At 34.7% G+C, this 24,827-nt stretch overlaps 2 protein-coding genes across 2 annotated transcripts; one reads left to right on the top strand and one right to left on the bottom strand.

Moving 5' to 3' along the window:
* Positions 1-162: 162 nt before the first annotated feature.
* On the bottom strand, positions 163-2,965 carry LOC113112961 (protein THEM6-like). The gene is made up of 3 exons (XM_026278963.1): positions 2,906-2,965; positions 1,179-1,683; positions 163-603 (listed from the first exon to the last, which is right to left on the bottom strand). Coding segments are annotated over exons 1-3 (618 nt in total). The 5' UTR covers positions 2,908-2,965; the 3' UTR covers positions 163-492.
* Positions 2,966-9,630: 6,665 nt separating this feature from the next.
* LOC113112957 (leucine-rich repeat-containing protein 24-like) lies at positions 9,631-24,562 on the top strand. Its single transcript, XM_026278949.1, has 5 exons — positions 9,631-10,112; positions 18,547-18,719; positions 20,341-20,619; positions 21,591-21,759; positions 22,592-24,562. Exons 1-5 carry the CDS (start codon positions 9,974-9,976, stop codon positions 23,755-23,757), a joined length of 1,926 nt encoding a protein of 641 aa, XP_026134734.1. The 5' UTR covers positions 9,631-9,973; the 3' UTR covers positions 23,758-24,562.
* The last annotated feature ends 265 nt before the right edge of the window (positions 24,563-24,827 follow it).

Genomic DNA, 24,827 nt, shown 5'->3' with positions numbered 1-24,827 from the left:
TGTATTAATGTATTTATGTTTTGGCTGTCATATTTTGAATGCCATTTAAGCATTAACACTAAGTAGCAATTATAATTCATATTAGGCCAGTCAAAAATAAAAATATACATATTTATCCCAGAATAACAGGAAATAGAATTTAAAGTACAGATACTAAATAAGTGGTAATAATAAAATTTATTTATTATTATTGTTGTGTTTCTCTATGTAGTAATTCTAAACACTCCAGTCCAGTCAGTGGCAGTAATACAACAGAAAATATTATTTTCTCTTTTGTTCATCCATTGTTTTTAAGAAAGTATTTCTACATATTTGCAATCTTACAGTATACACACTTTATAATGCAGCATGAATCAGGCTTCTAGATTACAGCAGAGCTCACAGTTTAATTCTGAATTGGAGTATGCAAACACCTGAGACATTCCTGAATGTGCCTCAGTGTGTTCTTGTTTGTAAACCAGTGTTTGAGAGGTCATTTAAGGCAGTGAGCTGTCATTCGTTCTTTTTATCATCGAGCTGACTTTCCCCCCGGAGGGCTTTACTGCTGGCTGAGATGAAATTGATCCAGTGCTGCAGGTCTTCGGGAAATTCTGGCACTTCAACCTAGAAAATCAGTTCAGAAATGTCAGGATTCAGTGTTTTTTTTTTTTTTTTTTTTTTTTTTAAAGGTAATTAATATTAGATTGGAACAACATGTAGAATGATAACATTATTGTTGTGAAATAATATTTCTACATTAAATAACAAAAATATTAGAAAAGACTAACATTAATATTAATATTATTAATAACTAATATAGTGTTTACATGGGGCTGTATGTTCACTATATGCTTATAAGAATATTTTCAGACATAGTTAATTACTTTTATAAAGCTGCATTTGGATTTATATTTAGACATTTTCAAAAACTACTTCACTGAGTCTGATTTGTAGATTGAACACCCCTACCAAAAAATTAATTTTCTGTATATTCACATTTTTTAAGACGACTATATATAATATTTTGGACATGATTTCTGAATCATGTCCAAAAAATGTGTGTTTATATAGTGCCACAAATGTCAAAAGTTTGGTACCATTCAAATAAAGTTCACAAATGTAAAAATTCAAAACAGTCTAACATGGCAAAAGACCACCAGAGAGTTAAAAGAGTTGGTAAATCTATGACAGATGCTTACCTTTCTCTTGCACAGGTGTTGCAGGATCTTGTCCGGACTGCTTCGAAGGACATTCTGTTTGCAGAACATAACAGCCGACACCATCCCATCTTTACAAGACACAAACCTCTGCTCCAGATAAAATGACTTCTCATCCCAAGTAATGATTCGACTGCGAATCTCAAAGGCCTCACCGACACACAGAGGCCGTCTATAGCGGATGGTAGTTGCCCCAACGACCACGGTGGCCCCTAGAGCTCTTAAAGCCTTGAACACCCCATTGCGGGAGTACAGAGAGAAACGAGCAAAGTCACACTCGCGTAGGTAGCGTGCATTGTTCATGTGGCAAAGGTCAATGTCATGAAGAACGACTCGTCCGCTAGCGGTCTGCTCTGCTGTGATGTCAAATACGGGTGAGAGGAACCAGGCCCTAACCAGCACAACCACTACCCGTAAATAATACCACACATCCAGACTGCAGAACAGGAGTAACAGCACCCCCACAATCCACAGCAGTATGTCCTCCCTGCAATATACAGAAGTAAGGTTTAAGCCAGAATATACAAGAGATCTTTATTAAGGCCTAAAGAGGTCTTAATTCAGACCAGTTTTAAAATCGTAAAGTCATGGCATTAAATGTTGCATACATTGCAAAAAATAAATATATATATATTTTTGCCTGGTTTCTAATACAAATATCTAAACATCCTTAAGTCAAGATACATTTACAAAGTGAACATATGAGGTCTTGTTTTTTGAGAAATTAAACACAATGAAGTGGGTTTATGATTAGACCAAGAACAAATATCTGTCAGTGGAGTATGAAAACTTGTTTTCCCTTTGAATTAAGCTCTTATTTTATGTCAAGTTGCTTCTAAGGTGAATGTATCTTGATATAAGAATCTTTGAATATTTGCAATGAAAACAAGACAAAAATACTGATAAAGAACATTGCTTATTTGCAGTGTGATCATAATGTACAGTAAAAAAATAATATTTCCATATTTAAGTGGTTATTAAACCCAAAAGTTATTTATTTATTTGAAGTAAAGTATTGGAGGGAAGTATCTGTGGGAAGTTGGTTCACACATTGAAGCATTGCTAATACAAGACTTTTACATTTAGAGACCATATTGACATGTATTGCGTTCATTCAGTTTACTCCTCAAATGTTCATTACTTGGTCTTAAAAGTCTTATCAGATATATGCATGAGAAACTGATCCGCGATAGTGAACAACGGCATTTGATCTTAACCATTTTTTAAACAGCATTTTTATTTTATTATTGAAAGTGGCATGTTATTTTTCAGTATCTCACGTGTTAAAACAACCTGAGATGTCAGTTTATTTCTAAATAACAATATCTTTCTGTGCTGCATGTAAGATTGTTTGCATGTCATTTCTGTGGTTCTGAGATTTTCTGGGTTTTGTTACAAGCCTCGTTCAAGTAGAACTAGTTAGGCTGGTTTGTTAACACGTTTAAACGAGTGATTTTTTTGGGGGGCTGCTTTTTATAAACGTATTTCCAGTATCTGACAACATTGAGGGGAAATTATAAATAGACTACAACAACAACAAAAAGATAAACTCATTCAAGTCTACTTTTAAGTTTACGAATTTTAATTCAAAATCTTCAACAGTTTAACATAGTTGATCTGTTTAAGTTTCGCATTTACAACTAACGATAAGTTGGACTGCTGTCGGACACTAAATTAAGAGCTGTGAAAGTGTCAAACTCGGTACTTACATGTCCACTCTGTTGTTCCAGTTGCTGTTTTACGTCTGTACGCACGCTGGCTGAACGCGCGATGACACGCCCCCTTAATATGACGTCACGTAAGAACGTTCGAAATGACAGGATTCAACAGCAATTTCGACATTATTTCTTAAATGTACACATTTTGTAATTAAAATTTTATATAAAATAACAAAAATAGAACTTAAAAGGTAAAGAAAACAAATTAATGGGCATCACAAATATGTTGCATTCATTTAGCAAAGACAGTTCTTTGCGCTTTTCGATTTTTTAAAATCTTTACAGATTCTAAATAAGCCTCTGTAAGGCTGCTTGAAAATGAGCAAAACTGGGTTTTGAGTTACTCCATTTAGTTTAATAAATACAATTTTCCTAATAACAAAAATAAATATCATATTGATTATAATTTCTATAATTATATAACTATATATAATATTTGTAATTGATTATATATTTTAATAAATATATAAAATATGCACATATATATATATAAATTAGTAATTAAAAATAATTTATAGATAACAAATAATGAATTATATATATAGCTATTTCCATTTTCTGAAAGAATTGTTTAATTCTAAATTTGAGTAAAATCTTTTCAGATAATGAATCAAAGAGATTGAGGTATTTATTATAGTTCTACCAACAATTACATTTATTACATTATATTGTGGAATATTGCATTAATATCCCTGTGCTGCTTTCGGGCAAATTTAGTATCCCATATATTTTTTCTTTAAAAAAAATTCTGCATGTATAGTGATTATACTGCATACTAGTATGAGTAGTATAGCAGTATGTCTATGATGTTAATATAATGTTTTGATGCTGACATTAATTAGAAGCTTCTCAAATTTGGGTACACCTACTATCTAGAAATGCCAGCATGAGCAGATTTGCATTTGTTTAATAAGATTCTCACAGGATTCATGTTGTGAATGAATGTTTATATAAAAACGATAGCAGGCTGTTTGTGTGTTTCATATTTAATTAATGGAGCATGTGGGATGCATAACATTAGCATGTTTTAAAGGTTCCTTTTCTTTTTATGAATTCAAGTTTTTATATCTGCTGGATTGCTTCCTGCTTTGGCTGCAGTTTGTGTCCTCTGAGAAGTCCTGTAAGTCAATATGAATGATGAATTATAGGAGATTGAGTTTGGCATTGTCAGTGACGGAGAGGGATGAACAGGCCTTCAGAACATCTGAAAGAGATGGAAAATTACTGTAGCCATCTTCCCCCGTACTCCTTTCACATACAGCATTACCACATGAATTCATCAAAGCTTTAATGTGAAAATAATAGCCCTGCAGTGTGTCTGAATGTGAATAATCGGCTAAAGTTAAATGGTCTGAAATTCCAGGAAGACAGACATTGTATCAAGAGTAAAGCATTAGTCATGACACTTCTGTGTCTCATAAAACGGCATCCCGTGATTCTGTTGTGACAGGAGAGCATTTGAAAAACAGTCGTCCATCACACTAATGGAAATGTATCGATTGTGGTGCAATGTGTTTCTGAAATATTAATGAGTCTATTGAGGGATCACTGCTGAAAGGCAATAAGGAGTATTTTTTATCAGACGACTGTGTTGATGGGTTGTGAGTGTTTGAGAGTTTGAGAGTTGTAAAGGACATTCATTTGATGACCGATATGTGAAATATGGCTACACACAGATGAAAGCACACAACATTAAAGGATTAGTTCACATTGAAGTGAAAATGTGTGTGTCATTTACTCACCCTTGGGCCACCCAAGATGTAGATGGGTTTGTCTCTTCTTCTGAACATATTTTGAGAAATGTAGAATTTCATCACTTGCTCACCAATAGATCCTGTGCAGTAAATGGGTGCCGTCAGAATGAGAGTCCAAACAGCGGATAAAAACATGATAATAATGCACGAGTAATCCACACCACTCCAGTCCATCAGTTAATGTCTTGTGAAGTGAAAAGCTGCATGCATGGTGCAAAATCCACCAACATATTTGCTTTTAACTGTTTTGGACTGTTTTATCACTTGTTAACAGTGCTTGATTTGTGCATCCTGATTCAGACCAAATGGCTTTTTCACTCTAGATAGCAATATTAGGGATTATGGACTGCATATTTTGAAGTTAAAAATGTCTTAATGATGTATTTGTTTCTTACAAACATGCAGCTTTTCACTTTACAAGACACGGACTAGACTGGAGTGGATTACTTGTGGATTATTGTGATGTTTTTATCAGATGTTTGGACTCTCATTCTGACGGAACCCATTCACTGCAGAGCATCCATTGGTGAGCAAGTGACGAAATGCTTAATTTATCCAAATCTGTCCAGTTGGGAAAAAAAACTCATCTTCATCTTGGATGACATGAGGAAGAGTAAATATCCCCAAATATTCAGCAACATTAAATTTTTTGGGTGAACTGTTCCTTTAATCAGTATAATCTGCTCATTTTTCGACCTCGAGTGGACAATAAGAGACAGATGTCTGAACGTGTGTGCGTGATAGAGCATTTCTGTTCTGCTGTTCGTGTTAAAGCCCTTGTTTTCATCCCTCCTCATACCCCCAAAGATTAGTGGAAAAGAAAACATCTGTCTATGCTCATGTTTTCTTTCTATAATATGACTTTTTTTCAATGCTGTAATCCTTCAAAGCTGTTAGTCATGGCCCACCTCTTTCTCCAGGGTAAAAGCGTGTTTGCTTTCTCAATTCAGGGTTACATTAATCCCTACAAACCACTCTGCCTATGGAAACAAAACAAATCCACAATCTCACATGCACACTTACACACTAACAGATTGTATAGTTACTGTTTTCACAGACAAAGTTCTAAAACCTAATGGGCCAATCCTTGCCATTTACAAAGGCAGAATTCTAGTTCAAATCCTAATAAGTATCTGCACTGGAACACACAGGCACAAATATTGGGTGATAATGTAAATTTTTAATTATGTTTAATGAATTAATGAAATAAAAATAACATCTTAAAATAACATTTTAATCATAATGAATAAATATTAAATATTAAACAAATGAGTATATTTAAACTATTGTTCAAATGGTCAGTATGAACTTTTTTAAAATAAATAAATAGTTTTATTCATCAAGGATGCATTAAATTGATAACAATTACAGTAATGATTTTTAAAACGTCACAAATTTTTATTTTTTTGTTTATTTTTTATTTAATGATGCTCATTTGATTTTTTTATTTATGAAAAATATTAAGCAACACAACTATTTTCAACATTAATAAGAAATGTGTCTTGAGCATCAATATTTTCTTAATGCATAGAAATACCCTTTTGTAACTTTATAAATGTCTTTGCTGTCACTTTCTTGCTGAAGAAAAGTATTTTATATTCCCTTTAAATGGTAGTGTAACCACAGTTTCCAGAAAAATATTAAGCAGCACAAAAATCACAAAAAGAAATTCTTGAGCAGCAAATCAGCATATGAATGAAAATTCAGCTTTGCATCACAGGAAAAACATATTAAGTTAGAAAACAGTTGTTTTAAATTGTAATAATATTTCACAATATTATGTTTTTTTTTTTTTTACTGTACGTTTGATGAATAAATGCAGCCTCAGTGGGCATAAGAGACTCTTTCAAAAACGTCAAATTTTACCAACCCCAATTATATATATAATATATATAATCTATTTAATACTAAATAATATAATAGTACATATAAAAGTAAAAAAAATGATATATATTTTTCCCTCTTGCAGTATTTCTTTTCTGTCAAATAAACATACCTTATGCTGCATTCCGTTTAAATTGGTAAGTCTAGAATTTCCAATTTCCAATTTCTTAGACATCATGCCATTCCACACATCATGCCTTTGTTGTCAGAGGTCAAAGGTCAGATATGAATATCTGTCCAATTTAGTATGGAATGCTAATTTGGTCTTGGGAGTGTGTGTTGTCTTAAAACAAATCAGATAAGCAGCTCTCTTGGTTTTAGATAAGCAGTTGGTACAATCTGTCTACAAAAATGAAGTTATATGAATCGATGTGTATTTATTTTGTCTGTGGTGAAGCAAATCTCTCATCTCCAGATGCAGGTCTCTGATGTGTAATTACTCTGATCTGGGTCGACATGGACCAGCACAGCCCTGAGGGTATTTACACGCACAGCAAATGCAAACAAACACTACAATACAATCTCAGAGAATGCATGCATCATCCCCAATGCACACAGATCCAAATGCATGTGAATGTGGGTCAGCTCATCTCGATCCCCCTCTTTCCTTCTCTATCCGAGGTTAATACAACCCGTTTATAAACAATAACTCCATCAAAAGAGCCCACCTGGGATAATGTGCACAGATAAGCAAGACTCCAGCTGCATGGGGAAAAGAAAGTGTTTCTCTTCCTTCTCATAAACCCATATTAATGTCATCCCAGGATCACATCACCATGGTGACAGAGTACCATTCCTGTTTGCTGAAAACTCAACCTTCCATTGTGCAGCAGTGTTTTATGAATTTAAGACAAAAATGACATCACAATGGCCTTATTTTTTTTATGACAAACTGCACCAGCTGAGGACACCCATTATTGAGATGTTGGGTTATGTGGGTTTCATTTACTGAGATCCTGTCACTGATGAAGCATTCATTAATGAAAATGCTTGATCCTGATATAAATTGTGTTATAATCAGTCTGGAACAGATGCATTATTAAAGTAGGGTGGATTCATCTCGATTCATCTTTGCTATGGGGATGAGAGCCACCCCAGGAGCAAAGAACAAATACGTTATTCGACACAATACACTGTCTTTATCTCTATGAAATAAACACACACATAAATACACACACAATACAGTTACAACAAATGGGTCACCCCCTTCCCACCACATATAAGTGTTGTTTGTGTCATTGCACTGACAAAGACAGTAATGTATCGTCAGCTACTGTATTATACTGTACCACTACTCTCCACTACTCTACTGTGTGTAAAATGTAAGCTATTCATTAACTTCTTGATTTTTTAACTGCTGTATTTAACTCTTAAGAGCAGATTTATTCCCAGTTATTTGTTGTGATTGAACATTACCATGGTATTACCAAGTTTATGTGCATTTAAACAGCCTTGTAGTATGTCATAATATTCTCAGTGTTAACTAGCATGCATATTACTGCTTATTAGTAAAGCATATACATTCATACAGTGGGTACAGAAAATAATCACCCCATTTAAAAGAATCACATTTTGTTGCTTTGCAGCCTTAAAATGAAGATGTACACAGTTTTTGTTTTATCCAGCTATATTTGATTAGTTCAACTTATGACATCCAAGTAAAAGATATAAAACCAACATGCCAATAAATAAATAAATAAACGTATTGGTGAGTTGGAAAAAGGGTCACCCACTTTTATCAGTATTTTGTTGAACCACCATTTTTTTTAATGATAGACTTTAGTCTGTTGGAATTGGACTCTACTAACTTTGTAAATCTAGACTTTGCAATATTTGGCTGCCCTTCTGTGCAAAACTGCTCTGCTTTAGTTCAGTTTGATGGTGAGCGTTTGTGGACTGCAGTTTCTTGAGGAGTGATATTTTTTTTCATGCAACCCTCCCATACAAGCCACATTTGTGGAGAGTTTTTGATATTTTTGTCTCATGCACACAATGACCACTCTTTGTAAATTCCTGCTGCTGCTTCAGAGTTGCTTCAGGCCTCTTGGTCTCTTCTCTGACCAGTTTCCTCTGGCTCTTTCATCCAGTTTGGAGGGATGTTTTGATCCAGGGAGGGTTTGTGTTGTACCAAATACATTCCACTTCTTAATAATAGACTTCACTGTGCTCCTAAGCATTGATAAAGCCTTTGGAATATTTTGTATCCATCTCCTGACTTGTACCTGTCCACATCTTTATCTTGGAGATCTGCCTTGCAACCCATAGCTAATCGTTTGCTGGTTTTGCCAGATGGCTTTGTGTGCAATTGAGAAGGTGATCATTTTTCCAACTCAGTGGATCGGTTTTTATTCTTATTATTTTTTTTTATAGTGATTATTTTCTATTCCTACTGTATATATATTGCTTAGATAAATTCTTACTACACTGAAAAAATGTAGAAACAATTTTCACTCCGAAATTGCTAGTAAATTTCACAGTTAATTACAAAGAAACAGCAAGCATCATAATAATTAAAAGTGAAATTTTCAAGCTGTAAAACGTAGCTAATGATAATAATATTTTCTTATTTATAACTGCAAAACCTTTTTTTTTTACTCAGTGTAATAATGTGCTTTTATTTTTTTATATAGAAAAAGGTATAGAAGCCTGCGTATTTTGGTGGTTTGTCGCTGTCCTTGGTGCTGAAATCATGACTGAAAAGGTGTCAGTGAGTAACTGGTGAACAAAATACAACGTTTCAAGTGCTACAGAAAAAAAGAAAAAAAAAAAATGAAAGAAAGAACAACAACAGAAACACAAATAACTTTTTAGAAAAAAAAAACGTACAAGTGAATTGTAGATTAATAATAATAATAATAATAATAATAATTAATTTTATATATATATATATATATATATATATATATATATATATATATATATATATATATATATATATATATATATATATATATATATTCGTCAGTTATAATCAAGAACAGTATTATTATTATTATTTTTTATTATTTTTATTTCAATTACATTAGCATGTTTACGCCATACAAGGCCACTAATCTGACTTGAAAGAAAACACGCTGAACGAACGATTCAAGGATAATGCGAGTCTTACCTTACGAATCAGCAAACAATAGAGAGACAGAGAGAGAGAGAGAGAGAGAGAGAGAGAGAGAGAGAGAGAGAGAGAGAGAGACGACTCAGCTGAGCTCATAGGAAGCAGGGAATCGGAGAAAGCTTCTTATCCTGTTTTACAGGGGAACCAAACGTGTTTTTGCTTCGTTAGACTCGTATCGGTAAGAGCTTCAGGCTCGGCTGATATTGATTTGGTATTTTTGTGCGGTATGTGATGTGACAGAGGTATATTCCAGCATCGCTGCTGTGAGGATGGCAGGACGGAGCGGTGGCCTTTCGGATCGCAGCTTAAATGCCGCTTTGTTCGCCGTCCAGAAGTGGATTGATATTTCATTCATGTGCATCTGAATTCAGTCTGTATAAAGACCACGAGCGCAGCTCTTCAGCACCGCACACAGCACACAGCACCGCACCGAGTCCACGGACTGGAGGTAAGATCCTCTATCTGTATTATTCCTATAGGTACACATGCATCCTGACACTTTTAAAACACTTTTGTCTAATTGAATTCACAACACGTGCACTTCTGTTTCTCCTCATGCTTTCAAAACAGTGTGTATTTCTACCTGCAACAAACTGAAGTAAATGCACTCACTGCGTCTATTGTTTTGATTCATCACTTTTAATATGTCTCTCATATTGAACATTTTACTATGTTGTGCAGTACTGTAAAATCAGCATAATTAAGGCCATTCAGTGCAGTGAACATCCATCCACACGGAGAAGGAGACAAGGAAAGCATTTGCTTGATGTGTAATATGGTATGTGTAATATGGTATGAGTTATTTGATGTCATAAGTAAGAATCATTTTGTACTAATTTGGAAAAGATTCAAGAAAACAAAGAGCAACATATTCCACAAACGAAGCATTCAAGTCTTTCTTATTGTGTGTTTTGATGTTCCTTCCTACCTAGCATTGGTAAGGGCTTAGTGCTAACTCACTAGCATATATACAATGCCAGTTTGAGTGCATGCAATGCAATATGTCTGTTGTTTTGCAACAGACGCCACTGTCAGACTCTGAATATGACAAGCGCACAGGAAATCCATGTGTCAGAAATTTGTCATGGAACTGGAAAATGAAAAGATAACAAACTGCCTAATTTAGAGATAGACTGATTTATCTGCCTGGACAGAAAATTTTGGTCAAACCACCAACTTGTTCTGCACTGTTCATGCTTTGAGCTAACATTGCATATATATATATATATATATATATATATATATATATATATATATATATATATATATACACATATATATGTGTGTGTGTGTGTGTGTGTTTAAAATTACATTTAATTACATAAATAAAAAATTGGTGTATAAACTATTTGTTTTATTTACTACTGAAATAAGTAACTACTTGTTATTTATATATATATATATATATATATATATATATATATATATATATATAACAAGTAGTTACTTATATATATATATGCATGCTCTGGATCAGTATTAGCATGAGCTACTTCTGTGTACTGCAATTTAATACTGAATTTATTTTGAGCAAGTGTTTTGAAAATATGCTGTGGATTGTAGGTAATATTGTTTAAAAGGCATATTAGATGATGAGATGCAGTTTCCTTCTGGTTCTTCAGACAGCTATTAATGGCATTGAGCTCAGAGCCGGAAACTGAGCTACAGGTGATTCAGTGATGACGCTGGGCTCTTTTCAGGCTTGTCTGACTGGACTGACTGAAAGCTGAAAGTCCAGTATTGAAGCACCCAGTGTCACACGCACATGAGCGTGCAGTGAATAACAGAGCAGCAATCGATACAATCAGCTAGTGAGGCACTGCACACGTGTGGATCCTTGTAATGCTACAACACCCAACATGTATGAAGAACTTTGCGTGGGACCCTGAAATATAGTGTGTGTTGATATATTTAGCAATAAATGAAGCTTATTTTAGATCTATTAAAGCATTACTACATTATTTTCTTGCCAATTAATTAGGTCTGTGCCAGTTCTTGTTACTGTAATGCCAAATAAATGTAATAAAAAATGGGGGAAAATACAATAATAATAATAATAATAATAATACATTATGCAATTATTTTGTTTTTAATTTAGTGCTGATTAAAAAACTGCAGTTTGCTTTCCTCCTACACAGAAAAAAATAGCAGTAATGAGAATCTAATTCATTTAATCTTTCTTTATTACTGTTCTCATTACTGTAGAACAAATAAGCCTCATTTTTTTATAACTGTAATGCAAAAAATAAAAATACTGTATTACAGTATTGAGAATCATTATACAGAATGAGAATAACAAAGCACAATGTCTGGGTACATTAGGGTAATGAGAATTTCAGAGGAAATGTGCTTAATTTAATAATTAATTTTATAATTACTACCAATTTAATACTCATAAAAATAATCACACAATATCAGATAAATAGGGGTCAGATAATTTTGGGGTATTTTATCTTATTTTTTTAAATAAAACTTTAGGTCATCACAGTATTACAACATTATTTTGACATTAAGTTGTCCATATTTTTTCTCTCCTTGTTCTTATTACTGTAATGCAAATAAGTCTTATTTTTATGAGTGCAATGCAAAACAATTCAATATATATATATGATAATAATTTTACTACATTGTGTAATAATGTTTTTTTCACTGCCTTTAATTTGTGTAGATAAAAAAAAAATCTGTTACTGCAATTTGTTTTGTACGACGAAAATACTGTATTACAGTCACAAGAATCTAATGTGAGTCATTAAAAAGAATAATGAGAATTACATATAAAAAACAACGCCTAGATGTATCATGGTAATGAGAATTTCAGGGGAAATGTGCTTAGTTTAAGATTCATGAAAATAATGCCACAATGCCAAATAGGCTTTATTTCCTGTATGCAAAAATATTATTTCTCATGACTTTGGGTTTAGATGCAAACTAGACCTGTTTTCATGAGATTCTATCTTAGGGTCCCACCGATGATTTGCATCTTAAAACTTTTTAAAATCACTGGACAGTGTTGCTCACACACACACACACACACACACACACACACACACACACACACACACACACACACACACACACACACACACACACACACATATATTGATCTGTGCTTAGAGACTAGAAAAATCAATCAGAGCAAACCGCATCTGAACACGCTACTGCGATTAAATAATAAGGAGATGTGTCTATTCATTTGGACCATCCAAAATTCAGAGCCTCTGGGTAAATTGGTGACGTGCCAGCAAATGCTACAGAAATGCACAGGCCTTGAATTGATTCAGAGACAGTAGGTGAGGGTTTGGCGGCTCGCTGGGACTCTGTGAGTTCACTTCTGATGAGAAATGATAAAAGACTATGGGGTGGAAGTGTGTTTGCATCTCTGATTACTGCCCTCGCCTGCTATGATTACCAAAACACACAATCACAGAGAAACAAGACTCAGGTGACATAGCATAGCATAACAGTTTACATCCTTTTGTGTCTCAACACACACACAGACACACACACACACACACACAAACAAACCCAAAGTTCTAAAATGACAAAATTGCACCACAAAATTACTACATTACTACATTACAATTACTTCTCTTGCATTTTCCGCATCATGTAGCCTACATATATTACTGATGCTTATGGCATATTTGACTCAAGGCAGATGAAAATTGGCCCATTCCAAGCATTTAATGAATGTATTTCTTTCTTTCTTTCTTCTTATTCACTTTTCCCCCTTTATTAATCTCACTCGTCCTTTGTTTCTTTGTCTCTGTCTTGTTCCTGAGTGCTGAACACTGCTCTCGCTCGTAATATTGCCTGCAGGCCTTGCCTTCAGAATCCAAGCCCTGTGCTATTGTTTCCATGACAACATTGGAGGCACGGCCGGAGGGCATCGCTGTCTGTTTGCTCTCTCACTCACACTTTCTCTTTTTTTGTCTGTTTCTGACACGCTGAATCTGATTACTTCATATGTTCTTATTTAGACTCAGTTTCACTCGTTTAGAGATGTGCAAGTGCAGGGTGATGCTGATGAATGCTCGTGTCAGGTGTGATTTGTATTGATGATATAGGTCAGTCCCAACACTCGAAGCTGTCAGTTTAAATTTAAACTGAATGAAAAATTGTGATATTCCTTTAAAAGAAATAGCAGTAGTATTTCTTATTATTATTCATATTTATTACTACCATTATAATAATAATTATCATTATTGATAACAACAATTAGTAATATTCATTAAAATAATATCACAATGCAAAACACGATTTATTGGTCTTAAAATGAAATAGGATAAAAAAAATATTCTTAATTTTATTTATTGTTTTTTCTCCTTTTCATATTGTTGTATAATGCAATTTTATTAACAGTTAGTTGTCTTTTGGTTTTCATGTTTTTGGGATTAATTCTTAGATTTACTATGAAAAGGGAGTAGAGAAAACTAACAGATCTACAGTTTGCATTCAATTGTCCTTCACTGAGCTCACATTTTCTTATTCAGGCATTTAAAGTACAGCTTTCCTAGCACAAAGGACAGTCGTCTGTCTAAACGCTATCGTTCAGGGCCAGAGTCCTGAAAGAAGTGCCTTTTCACGAATCACTCATTACACGGTTACATACAGCACTGTAGATGTTAAACCCTCCAAGGTGCTCTCAGACAAAAGCAAACAAAGCACTGCCTGCTCACAGAATCAGACATCCCTCCATTCAGCATCACTACAAACTATAAACCAGAGTGTATTAGTCAGACCTGTACAGGCCTTATAGCTCATCCAGAGGACACTGAATTATAACCAGGCTCATGACTGGAGAAAATATCTCTAAAGCAACCTGACATTCTTGCTGTTCATCATCTAGAAAAGCCCTACAGAAGCTGTCTGGTGAAGAATGACACTCTTTTGCTTTTCTAGTTTGAAGTTGTTTGAGAAACTGATGGACTGAATTTGTTGCAAAACAGTGTGAATCACAGAAACTCTTTTTCACTCAAAATGACTTTTTAAGTGAGCCTAAAATCAGAGAAATCATCCAGCTCGCTGTGTTTAACCGTTCACTGGAGGGAAGGATCAATGAATAATTATATAAGTAATGGCTTCTCAAAGCATCATGAATCAAGTGGCTTTGGAAGACTTGAAATATTGCACACAAGTCATCTGGATTACTTTTAGGACACTTTTTTTGGTGCTTTTTGTCTTTTATGAAGCTTGAAAGATAACATTTCTCCATGTGTGTTCCACATAAGAAATAAAGTTTGCAAGTATTTTTAAATTAGACTTTTTATTTTATGTTTATTAATTAATTAATTATTTAGTATTAAATTATTATTTTGTTGTGTGAAGTTTTTGTTTATTTTTGTTTAAGCATTTATTTATTTATTTATTTATGCATTCATTCATTCATTCTTTCTTTCATTCATTCATACATTTTATTTTCTAAATCCCCCACTAGAGGCAAGATTTATGTTGCATAATAATAATAATAATAATAATAATAATAATAATAATAATAATAATAATAAACTAATTTATTCATACTTTTTATTTTTTTATTGTATTTTATGTTTTTCAAGTCAATAATTTATTTATTAATTAATTCATACATTTTATTTTATTATCTTGTTTTATTAGATTTCATATTGTTTTATTTTAGTTTTAAATCCTCTACTAAAAGCAAGATTTACGTTGCTTGCAAATAATAAAAATAATACTAATAATAATTGCCAAATTACTTACCCATTAATTAATGAATTCATCCTTACATATTATTTTCTATTATATTTATATTACTTTATTATTTTCTTCTTCTTATTATTTTTATTTTCTACTAAATGTAAGATTATATGTTGCATGCATTTAAAAAATAAAAATAAATAAAATTAGTCAAATTAACTGTATCAATGGAGAAAAGTTCTTTTTTCCCCACATGGCGTATCCTAACAGTCCAACCTTGACATCTTCGATGTCACAAATTATTTATTTTTCCATACTCTAACCACCTATGGTATTTAATTCCCATTTTTCATGATTCAATTTATTTTAGATTTGAATGCAGTCTCTGGCTCCATTTTTCTCTCATTGAATATCCTGTTTCATGTCGGTCTGTCTGTCTATCTATCCATCTGTCTGAGATATGAAATATGTTGAAACTTCAAAACCCATCCATCATTCCTCTATTTTCCATTCTCAACACACTCTGCTGTTCTTGGAAGGAAATGCAGTGTATTCCAAGCACAAGGTCTCACAATAAAACAATGTGGAGCTTCTAAATATTAAACTCTCTAGATGTTCCCTGTGCTTTTAAAGGATCTCATCTGGCAAAATCAGTTCAGAACCCAGACGCACATGTAAGAGAGCGCCGTATCTCACAGAACATCGCCTTTTCAACACTTCACAGCTGCTTCCTTTGGCTTGCAGATGTTTGTGAGGCGACACACGTAGCAAAAGAAAGACGCTGAAAGCTAAACTCATTCAGAACGAATATCCATTGTGATTTCCATTCTCTTTCTCCAGCGACAGGAGAATAGCGTTTGAGTGCAGGACAGTGGACTTGAATAGACTGTCATTTCTCTACTGATGTTTATCCTGTCTTTCTCCTTCATGCTGTGAGCAGATAAAAAGGCTTATGTGGGTCATGTTGCATTAATCGAGCTCGCTGTCCTCTCAAATACTCTCTAAATTAAGCAACAGGCATAAAATATTCACATTTGCTCATGGTTCATCACTCAGTGACACATTTAAGCAAAGAACAGCCCAAATGTATCACATCAACATCAAAGCCAAATGAAACAATTCTTTCTTATCTGTCCCCACGGAGACAATCTTTCTTTCTTTGTGCAATATTATGTCTTTTTTTTAAAATGAGATGTCGTTTCATATTTAAAGTTTGAACATTGTTTAGGTGCTCTAGATGCATTCGTTTCAGAGCTCGTATCTTAAAGCTGCATTTCCAAATCACCTCATGTTGCGTTTGATCTTTGGACCTCTAAATCTTCTTCAGTCACTGCCCTGTATCTGAGGCGTCTGTGAGTCTCTACGCTCAGATACAGATGACCTAGAACCACTCTGTATCGATCCGTTCTGGGAGACTTCTCAGGGTTTGAATGAGGCTCTGACTCTCTCTCTGAATTTGGTCTAGAACACAGCAGCTAAAGAAAGAAAGAGTTGTAGTTGTAGTTTCGGAAAAGCACATAGGATGTTTTGCTGGCAGGTACAGAGAGGTAAACATTTTCCTGACTGGCTTTTCCTTGTTTTCCTATGGCTCAGTGGTAGAGCATTGCATTAGCATTGCAAAAGGTTGTGGGTTCAATTCCCAGGGAACACATGTTAGGTTAAAAAATTTAACCTGAATGCACTGTAAGTTGCTTTGGATAAAAAGGTCTGCTAAATGCATTAATTTAATTAAAACTCAGGTTTGAAACACATTTTACGTTTCCAGCAACAAGTAATTTGACTGTCCACACTGAAAATGTTACACAGCAACAAAATCACAGTGAATCAGAGCATATTTGATATTCAGATGTCATTGTAAGCAGTTTGTTATGTAATATTATGTATTTGATTTATTTATATAAAATGTTTTTATACAACACATATATTATATAAAGGTTTAAAATTAATAAAAATAAAAATAATTAATAAAAAGTATTAGTTAAGTAAAATGATAAAAAATCTAACAAATGCATCTGCTTATACAGTATTTCTGATGTTTTTTACATTTTACTTCAAAGTATTCATTTTTATAATTATTTTTCAAAGAATATTTTTCAAAGAATTTAGGAAAAAGTGTCAGTGTTTTCAAAAAAATATTAATCTGCACACTTATTTTCAACATTGCTAATCATAAGAAGTATTTCTTGAGTAAATCAGCATATTAAAATGATTTCTGTGACACTGAAGACTGGAGGAATGATGCTGAAAATTCAGCTTTGAATCACAGGAGTAAATTACATTTCAAAATAAATTCTAAAGAAAAATAGCGCTTTTACATTGTAATAATATTTCACAATTTTACAGTGTTACTGTATTTTGATCAAGCTTTAATGAGCTTAAGAGAAATAAATGTGTACAGACTATTAAATATCCAGGATTTAATATGTAATTTTATTATGAACAAAAACTAACAGAAAAGATCATAATATATGAATCTTAGGTGTTATATAATGTACAGAATATGTATTAATATATACAACCAGGTAGATTTTCTAACAATTGTAGCAGTACATACAGTTATACAGTCCAGCCCTGAAGTACATCTTCTCCAGTACGCTGTAAATCTGGGACCAGGGGGCCAAAATACACGTCTTTGTTCATAACTCTAATAATCCATGTCTTAATGAAAAGCTGGGGATTTGCACTGGATGAGGCGAGTGGAGCAGGCCGAGGGTTTGATCTGCTCTCCCTGGAGAAGCGTGTAGAGCGCGCCGGTCAGTGTTTGGTGTTGTATTTCATACTCTCTCAACACAGAAGACACATGCTGGAGGCAGCGATCATGTGCACCTCAAGCCTAATGTTTAATTAACCGAAGCTCACCACAGATTCTTCCTAAGAGACAGTTCAGTAGGGACCAGCAGGCAGGAGCTAGAGCTATCCATCTTTCAGACATTATTTTCTCTCCTTATATGTTGATTCTACGCTTACTTCCCTCTCTGCTCGACAGGATTCAATTTTCCGATCCACTTGAGCATGATTCTCATGCATTACAGATACGATTAGCTCACACGTGCATGTGCTCTTTAACAACTAGCTGTCTTTTTGGTCTCTCTCTCTTTCTCTTTTGGAAAATTGTTCCGCTTGTTTAACTTCAATCCGTTTCTCTCTTTCTTCTTGTCTCTTTCCTCTCTTTGCCCTAGTGTTGCCGCCTCTTTTCTATAATTCCCTCTTTCCTGTTTTCCCAGTTCTTTCTGAGATGAATCCTCCTCAGCTCTCTGCGGTGCTGGTGCTGATGTTGGCCCAGATGTGCGTGTCTTCTATTGGTTGTCCTTCTGGGTGCCGCTGCTATAGTTTGACAGTCGAATGTGGATCCATTGGGCTCAAAGAGATCCCTCAGGGCATCACACACGGGACACAGGTCAGTCGCACAAATGATTGTGGATCTTTGTAGGTCCTTTATTTTCAAAATACTGTATTGGGGACAAACATGTCCCTTGACATGTCCCAACTCATAGAAAAAAAAACTATAAAAAAAAAAAAAAATAGAATCTGTAAGGTTCTGTATTAGCATATTTGGTATAAAATAGAATATTCAACATTAATGGAATCTTTTAATTCCACAAAAGTTTCATAGTGCGAAAAAAAAGTTATTTAGATTTTTAAAATGTTCTTCATACTAAGAAAAATTTGAAACTCAAATGAAAACTTTCACTGAAAGTTTATTTAGAAGTAAAAATTGGTTATTTCTTGGCATCCTTGTGAAAACCTCTTTTGAAAACTTTAATTTTAAGAGTGAAAGGCATCATTTTATAACCTAGCCATTTATTATATTTTGCAGTGTACATGCATAAACAAATATTTTAATGAAAAAGCAATTAATAATATAAATAATTATATTTTTAATAAACATTAAAATAATTAGAATACATTTTTGTGTGTGGTTTTGGTATAATAATAATAATAATATAATTTTTGAATTCTTTTTATTGAAATAAATAAATAATAATATTTCCTATTAATATTCTAATAATCAGAATATATATAACAACTATAAATACCAGAAAAATTATAAATATAATATTTATTTATTGTTTTTTGAGCAGCATGATCAGTCATAATGTTAAAATGTTTAAAAATTATTTTGCTTTTATGTGAGAAAACTTCAAACTTCAACAATGATTTATCAGGTTATCATAAAGTTGACATTCATTTTGTTCATATTGTGCATGATGATTAATCAGTGTTTCTTTATATACAATTAGTTCTTTACAAACTTTTGAAAACAAAATGAGAATGAAAACATTACATTAAATCACACTAGGTCACATCTGATCTCTGCCATATATAAGAGAGGGATATTTGTACTACTTTTGCAATTTTTTATCACGGTCATCCGGTCACCCTAAATGATAAATGATGTCTCCTTTTATTTGTATCTACACCTTGACCCATAACACAGCAAACCTGAGATTAAAACTCTAGATCATGACTCCAGATAGTGCTGGGAATCATTCACTACATCAGTGACTCATGGCCAGCGTCACCCGGTGGACCCTGTATGCATTTCTCTATCTGCTCCAGTCAAATCATTAACATTACTGCAGCTCGTGAATATTCATGAGCTGTCTCACATGAATTGCTCAATTGACTTTGTAACCTATGCTTCACAAGAAATTTGCTTCGGCTCGACCCGTGATCACAGTCAATAGCTTGATAGAAATCAATTAGAAAATTAATCAGTGTTATATGCTGCATCATTAATATAGTTAAATGAGCGAAGACAGGCCTTTTTTGCTCTTGTGAAAGCCCATTAATGCCTTTCTGTTGCTGCTAATTGACTTGTTTGCGTGTTAAAGGCTCGAAGATAGTCTGCCCAGAATTGACTAACTATCTATTTAACTAGCTATTTTAAAGCTATCTGTAAGAAATCCTGTCTGCTTCAAATTCTTTTATGGTGGTTTATAAAGTTAGCCACATCAGTCACTCTCTCTTTTGTTAGTGTACTAATGTTTTGCCCGTGCACTCTGCGTCCTGTCCAGACCATCTTTCTACAGGACAATGCTATTGGACAGATCCGTCAGCAGGATCTATCTGATCTCGGCCAGCTGCACTACCTCTACCTGCAGAATAACAGCATCTCCACGCTGGAGGCCGGGGCCTTCAGAAACCTGGGCCTGCTCCTGGAGCTCGCGCTTAACGGAAACCGCATCCACCTGATCACAGCTGACGTGTTCCACGGCCTGGACCACCTGCGCATACTCTACCTCGCAGGAAACCAGATCACCCGACTGGAGGACTACACCTTCCGGGGACTGCAGGTAGAAGGACTGTCTGCACCATTCTGACTTTCAAAATATACATTTCCACATTTTTTTACATTCCCAAAAAGGTTATAGGAGCATTGAAGGCAGCTTAGGATCAGACTTCCCAAAGTGATTAAGAAGCTGATCAATCAGAGCACCACTAGGCCTAGTTATTAGGAATACTTTTAACTTTAAGTTTAGCTTAGCTTAACTGTCGAGATAAAACTCCCCAAGTTCGTTGCATAGACTGAAACCAAACATTTCATCCAAATCTGCCACCTTGCACAAACTTCCACCAATATTTACCCTTGTTTCACCATTATGTCTGTTTCTGTATATTTTGTCAAGTCTTCATATTTTAGCTTGCATGTCCAATACCATGATAATGCTTGATAATACCATGATAATAAATAAATTAGTCAAAATCAATCAAAACAATAACCTTTTATCCTTAAATTGCCCCAGATGCTCACTATTGGTTGCCTGGGGTTTGCAAATACATAGGTTGACATTTTATTTGGACTGAATGCAATATATCACAAGATTTTAAGAACTTAATTTAATGGACCTTTTCAGTTATTAACATCGTAAATCATAATATATATATATATATATATATATATATATATATATATATATATATATATATATATATATATATATATATATACACACATAGCATGTTGCTGATGCAATATTGCTGTTTCATTTTTTTTTTTTTTTTTTTTTTTTTGATGTTCTATACACTTGCAAAACCTTTACATAATGTTTCGGCAAAAAATGCACATTTCATGAGAGTAGAAGAGAAATGGAAATGAAAGAAAATCAATACAAAAACTTATAAAAGGGCTAAATTAATAGTTTTTTTTCCAACAATATGCTGATTTGATGGAGACACAGAACTGAAAATAGATGAGTCTGCATTATGCTAGATTGCTTTACAAAGTGTGTTTTTATGATGCCGCATTCACGCTTGTTGATTGCAGCGGTTGCAGGAGCTGCATCTGCAGGAGAATTCAGTGGAGGTGTTGGGAGATCAAGCTCTGGTGGGTCTGTCCTCTCTGGCTCTTCTGGACCTGAGCAGGAACAACCTGAGGACCCTGAGCCCCGCTTCACTCAAACCCCTCGTCAGCCTGCAAGTGCTGAGGGTCACAGGTAAGAAAAAGATTCACAATGCTAAAAAACAAATAATAATAATAACTGAAATCACACCTTACACCTTTAAAAAATTTAATAAGAATTAGTACTTTTATTCAGCAAGGACACATTAAACTGATAGAAAATATCAGAGTGATTTCTGAAGGATCATTTGACACTGAAGACTGGAATAATAATGCTAAAAATGAATAAATAATTTACATTTTGAAATACATTTAAATAGAAAACATTTATGTAAAATTTTAATAAAATTTCAGAATATTGCTGTTTTTTTTATTATAAATAATTCAACCAACTATAAGAGACTTCTTTCAGAAACCTTTTGCCAAAAATTAAATGCTAGTGTAGGTGTAATATCTATAAAATCTAGTTTGTTTCTCCTATGTTCAGCAACTAGAGACTTTTAACTAAAAGAGGGTTTTCTCTCAATTTGTTCCAAACCTGTATGACTTTCTTTCTTATGCAGAACAAAAAAGATATTCTGTCAGTAAAGTCTAATATTGTACATGATTGTTTTGAGCAAATAATGACTTAATTTTCATAATTGCATGAACTGTCCCTTTAAGTTATGTGCTGCTTAGATTTTTCTAAGGTGAGATTGTCCAATGAATATCAATTAAGTAAAGTTTCCATTAGTAGCTCTACCCAGTTAAGTAAATTAATGAATATTCATGATCCTATCCTTCACTCTAATTCAGTCCTGTGGTGTTGTATGAGTTGCATGTCCTGCAAACGTACCATAGTGATATTTACATTTGTTAAAATATTTCTACTCAACAGTATTTTGGATAAATATTTAATAATGCTTATATTGAATTCGCTCTTACAGATAACCCGTGGCGCTGCGACTGCGCTCTGCACTGGCTGCGCGGCTGGATAAATGAAGAGGGTCAGAGGTTATTAAGCTCAGCTGAGCGCCGGATGCTGTGCACCGAACCTCCGCGTCTCTCCCATCTCAGTCTGGTCGAGGTTCCTGCGAACAGCCTTGTTTGTATCCCGCCCGTAGTGCAACTGGAGCCCAGCCACCTGACGGTTCGTTTGGGGGAGAGTTTACGTGTATCCTGCCAGGCTTCTGGATACCCACAGCCACAAGTCACCTGGAGGAAAGCGTCCCATGGAAAAGCCCAGCTGTCTCCAAGAGGTCTGGTGCAAGAGGTCGGGATGGATGGAGACACCAAGACCGGTGGGAGGTTGGTAACGGCCAGGCCTGGTGGAAAAGGAGGGCCGGCGAGTCGTGGCCCGATCCGAGGAGGAACCGACGATGGAGGCGACCGGGAAAGCTTCGATCCTGATACAGGAAGCGGGATGCTGTTTCTCAGCAACATCACGGTGGCTCATGCTGGACGCTATGAATGTGAGGCCTGGAATCCTGGTGGAGCGGCTCGGGTGACTTTTCACCTGTCAGTAAACGTGTCTTTGTCTTCGTCCCGTTCAGAAATCTGGCCTCGACTGCATTCCTCATCTTACTATCACCCTTCCTCGGTGGACGTGAGTCAGGAGCCGCTTTATGAACTTGAAAGCATGGACTTCAATGCGCTGGGAACCGCGACCCAGACTGCCATCGCTGTGGGAATTTCTCTTTTGGCGTTGACGGCATTGTTGCTTCTCTGCATGATTTACAGTCGCCACCGCCAACGGCAGAAAGAGGAAGATGGATATGGTGCCAGCAAAGAGGAAAGTATCCTCTATGTCAACGACTACTCAGACGGTCCCACCACGTTCGCTCAACTTGAAGAGTACCGAGATGAACGTGGCCACGAGATGTATGTGTTAAACCGCGCCAGACCTGTGCTGCCTTCTCCGCAGTCCTGCAACCAGCAGGGGTCGACGCTAAAAGCCAGTGAGTGCATGCTGTCCCCAGAACGGGCACCAGGGATCGGACCCCGCAGGCCTCCTGCAGAAGGAGGCGAAGGCCCTCCGCTTGATCCCGAAGGGTTGTTCATGAACCAAAGCTTGCTGTTTGACACTCAGATCGCTTATGAAATCCACTGCTAAACTGGATCCCTGGATAGACTTACAGGTTCTTGCCATTGGATGTTATCCTGCTGGATTTCCTTTTGTTCTCAGAGCACAAATGTATTTTTGGTGAAAAGCATTGAACGTAAAACAGACTTAAAAAGCGGCAGTGTGTAGTTTCGGTGTCACCAAATGGATTTGCAAAAATGTTGTCCGATTGGTACCCAAAGTTATGTCAGTGGGTGAGTCAGTATTGCTACAAAAGAAAAAACTATTTTTGATTCCCCAAAAGAGCCTGTCAGTGAACGGTTTTATGAAAAAAAAAAAGTTTTTTCTTGGTGTGAAGAAGATTCTGATAATATAAAGAACCTCTATTCACCATTTTGTACGATGGAAAGATTTACTCTTTAAAAAAGGGTACATTTGTTGCATCTATGGTTCCATTAAGACCCTTTAACAATCATTCCACAAAAGTTTCTTTATAGTGGAAAATGTTTCTTTAGATTATTAACATTTTCTTCACACAAAGAAAAAAACAAATTTGAGAATTGTTAACTGAAAGTTCTTTGGGGAACCAAAAGTGTTTCTTCAATTGCATTGCTACAAAAACACCTTTGGGAACCTTTATTTTCTAAGCGTGTATATTGTGAAGCCCAAATGAGCAGAGAAATATAAAAAATAAAAAATAAATCAGTGTTTATTTTCTTTGGGAAATTATAATGAATGATTACATATAATCGTCTCTGGGATTGCACACAGTAGGTTTTAGGGAATAGTTCATCCAAAAATGGTTACCGTTTGCATTTTCTGCATGATTGTTTTTTTTATAGAATCACAAATGATGATTTATTTTTAAGCAGCACAGCTGTTTTCAACATTGATAATAATAAGAAATATTTATTGAACACCAAATCAGCATATTTGAATGATAAAGGATCACGTGACACTAAAGAGTGGAGTAATGATGCTATATTCAAATAGAAAACAGTTATTTTAAATAATAATGTTTCAAGATAGTATGTTTTTACTGGATTGTTTATAAAATGACTGCAGCCATGGTGACATTCTTTAAAAAACATTTTTTTTTAAACGTACTTTTTTTTAACAAC

Source organism: Carassius auratus, chromosome 2, assembly GCF_003368295.1.
Source record: "Carassius auratus strain Wakin chromosome 2, ASM336829v1, whole genome shotgun sequence".
Classification (NCBI taxonomy): domain Eukaryota; kingdom Metazoa; phylum Chordata; class Actinopteri; order Cypriniformes; family Cyprinidae; genus Carassius; species Carassius auratus.
This window is presented reverse-complemented; position numbering and strand designations above follow the sequence as displayed.

Bases quoted from the DNA above. Each gene is read 5' to 3' on its own strand.
- LOC113112961 (XM_026278963.1), bottom strand. The intron at 604-1,178 runs GTAAGCATCTGT...CTGATTTTCTAG, and splicing joins AACACCTGTGCAAGAGAAAG to GTTGAAGTGCCAGAATTTCC.
- LOC113112957 (XM_026278949.1), top strand. From the start codon at position 9,974: ATGCCGCTTTGTTCGCCGTCCAGAAGTGGATTGATATTTCATTCATGT. The intron at 18,720-20,340 runs GTCAGTCGCACA...CGTCCTGTCCAG, and splicing joins GCATCACACACGGGACACAG to ACCATCTTTCTACAGGACAA. The intron at 20,620-21,590 runs GTAGAAGGACTG...TGTTGATTGCAG, and splicing joins ACACCTTCCGGGGACTGCAG to CGGTTGCAGGAGCTGCATCT.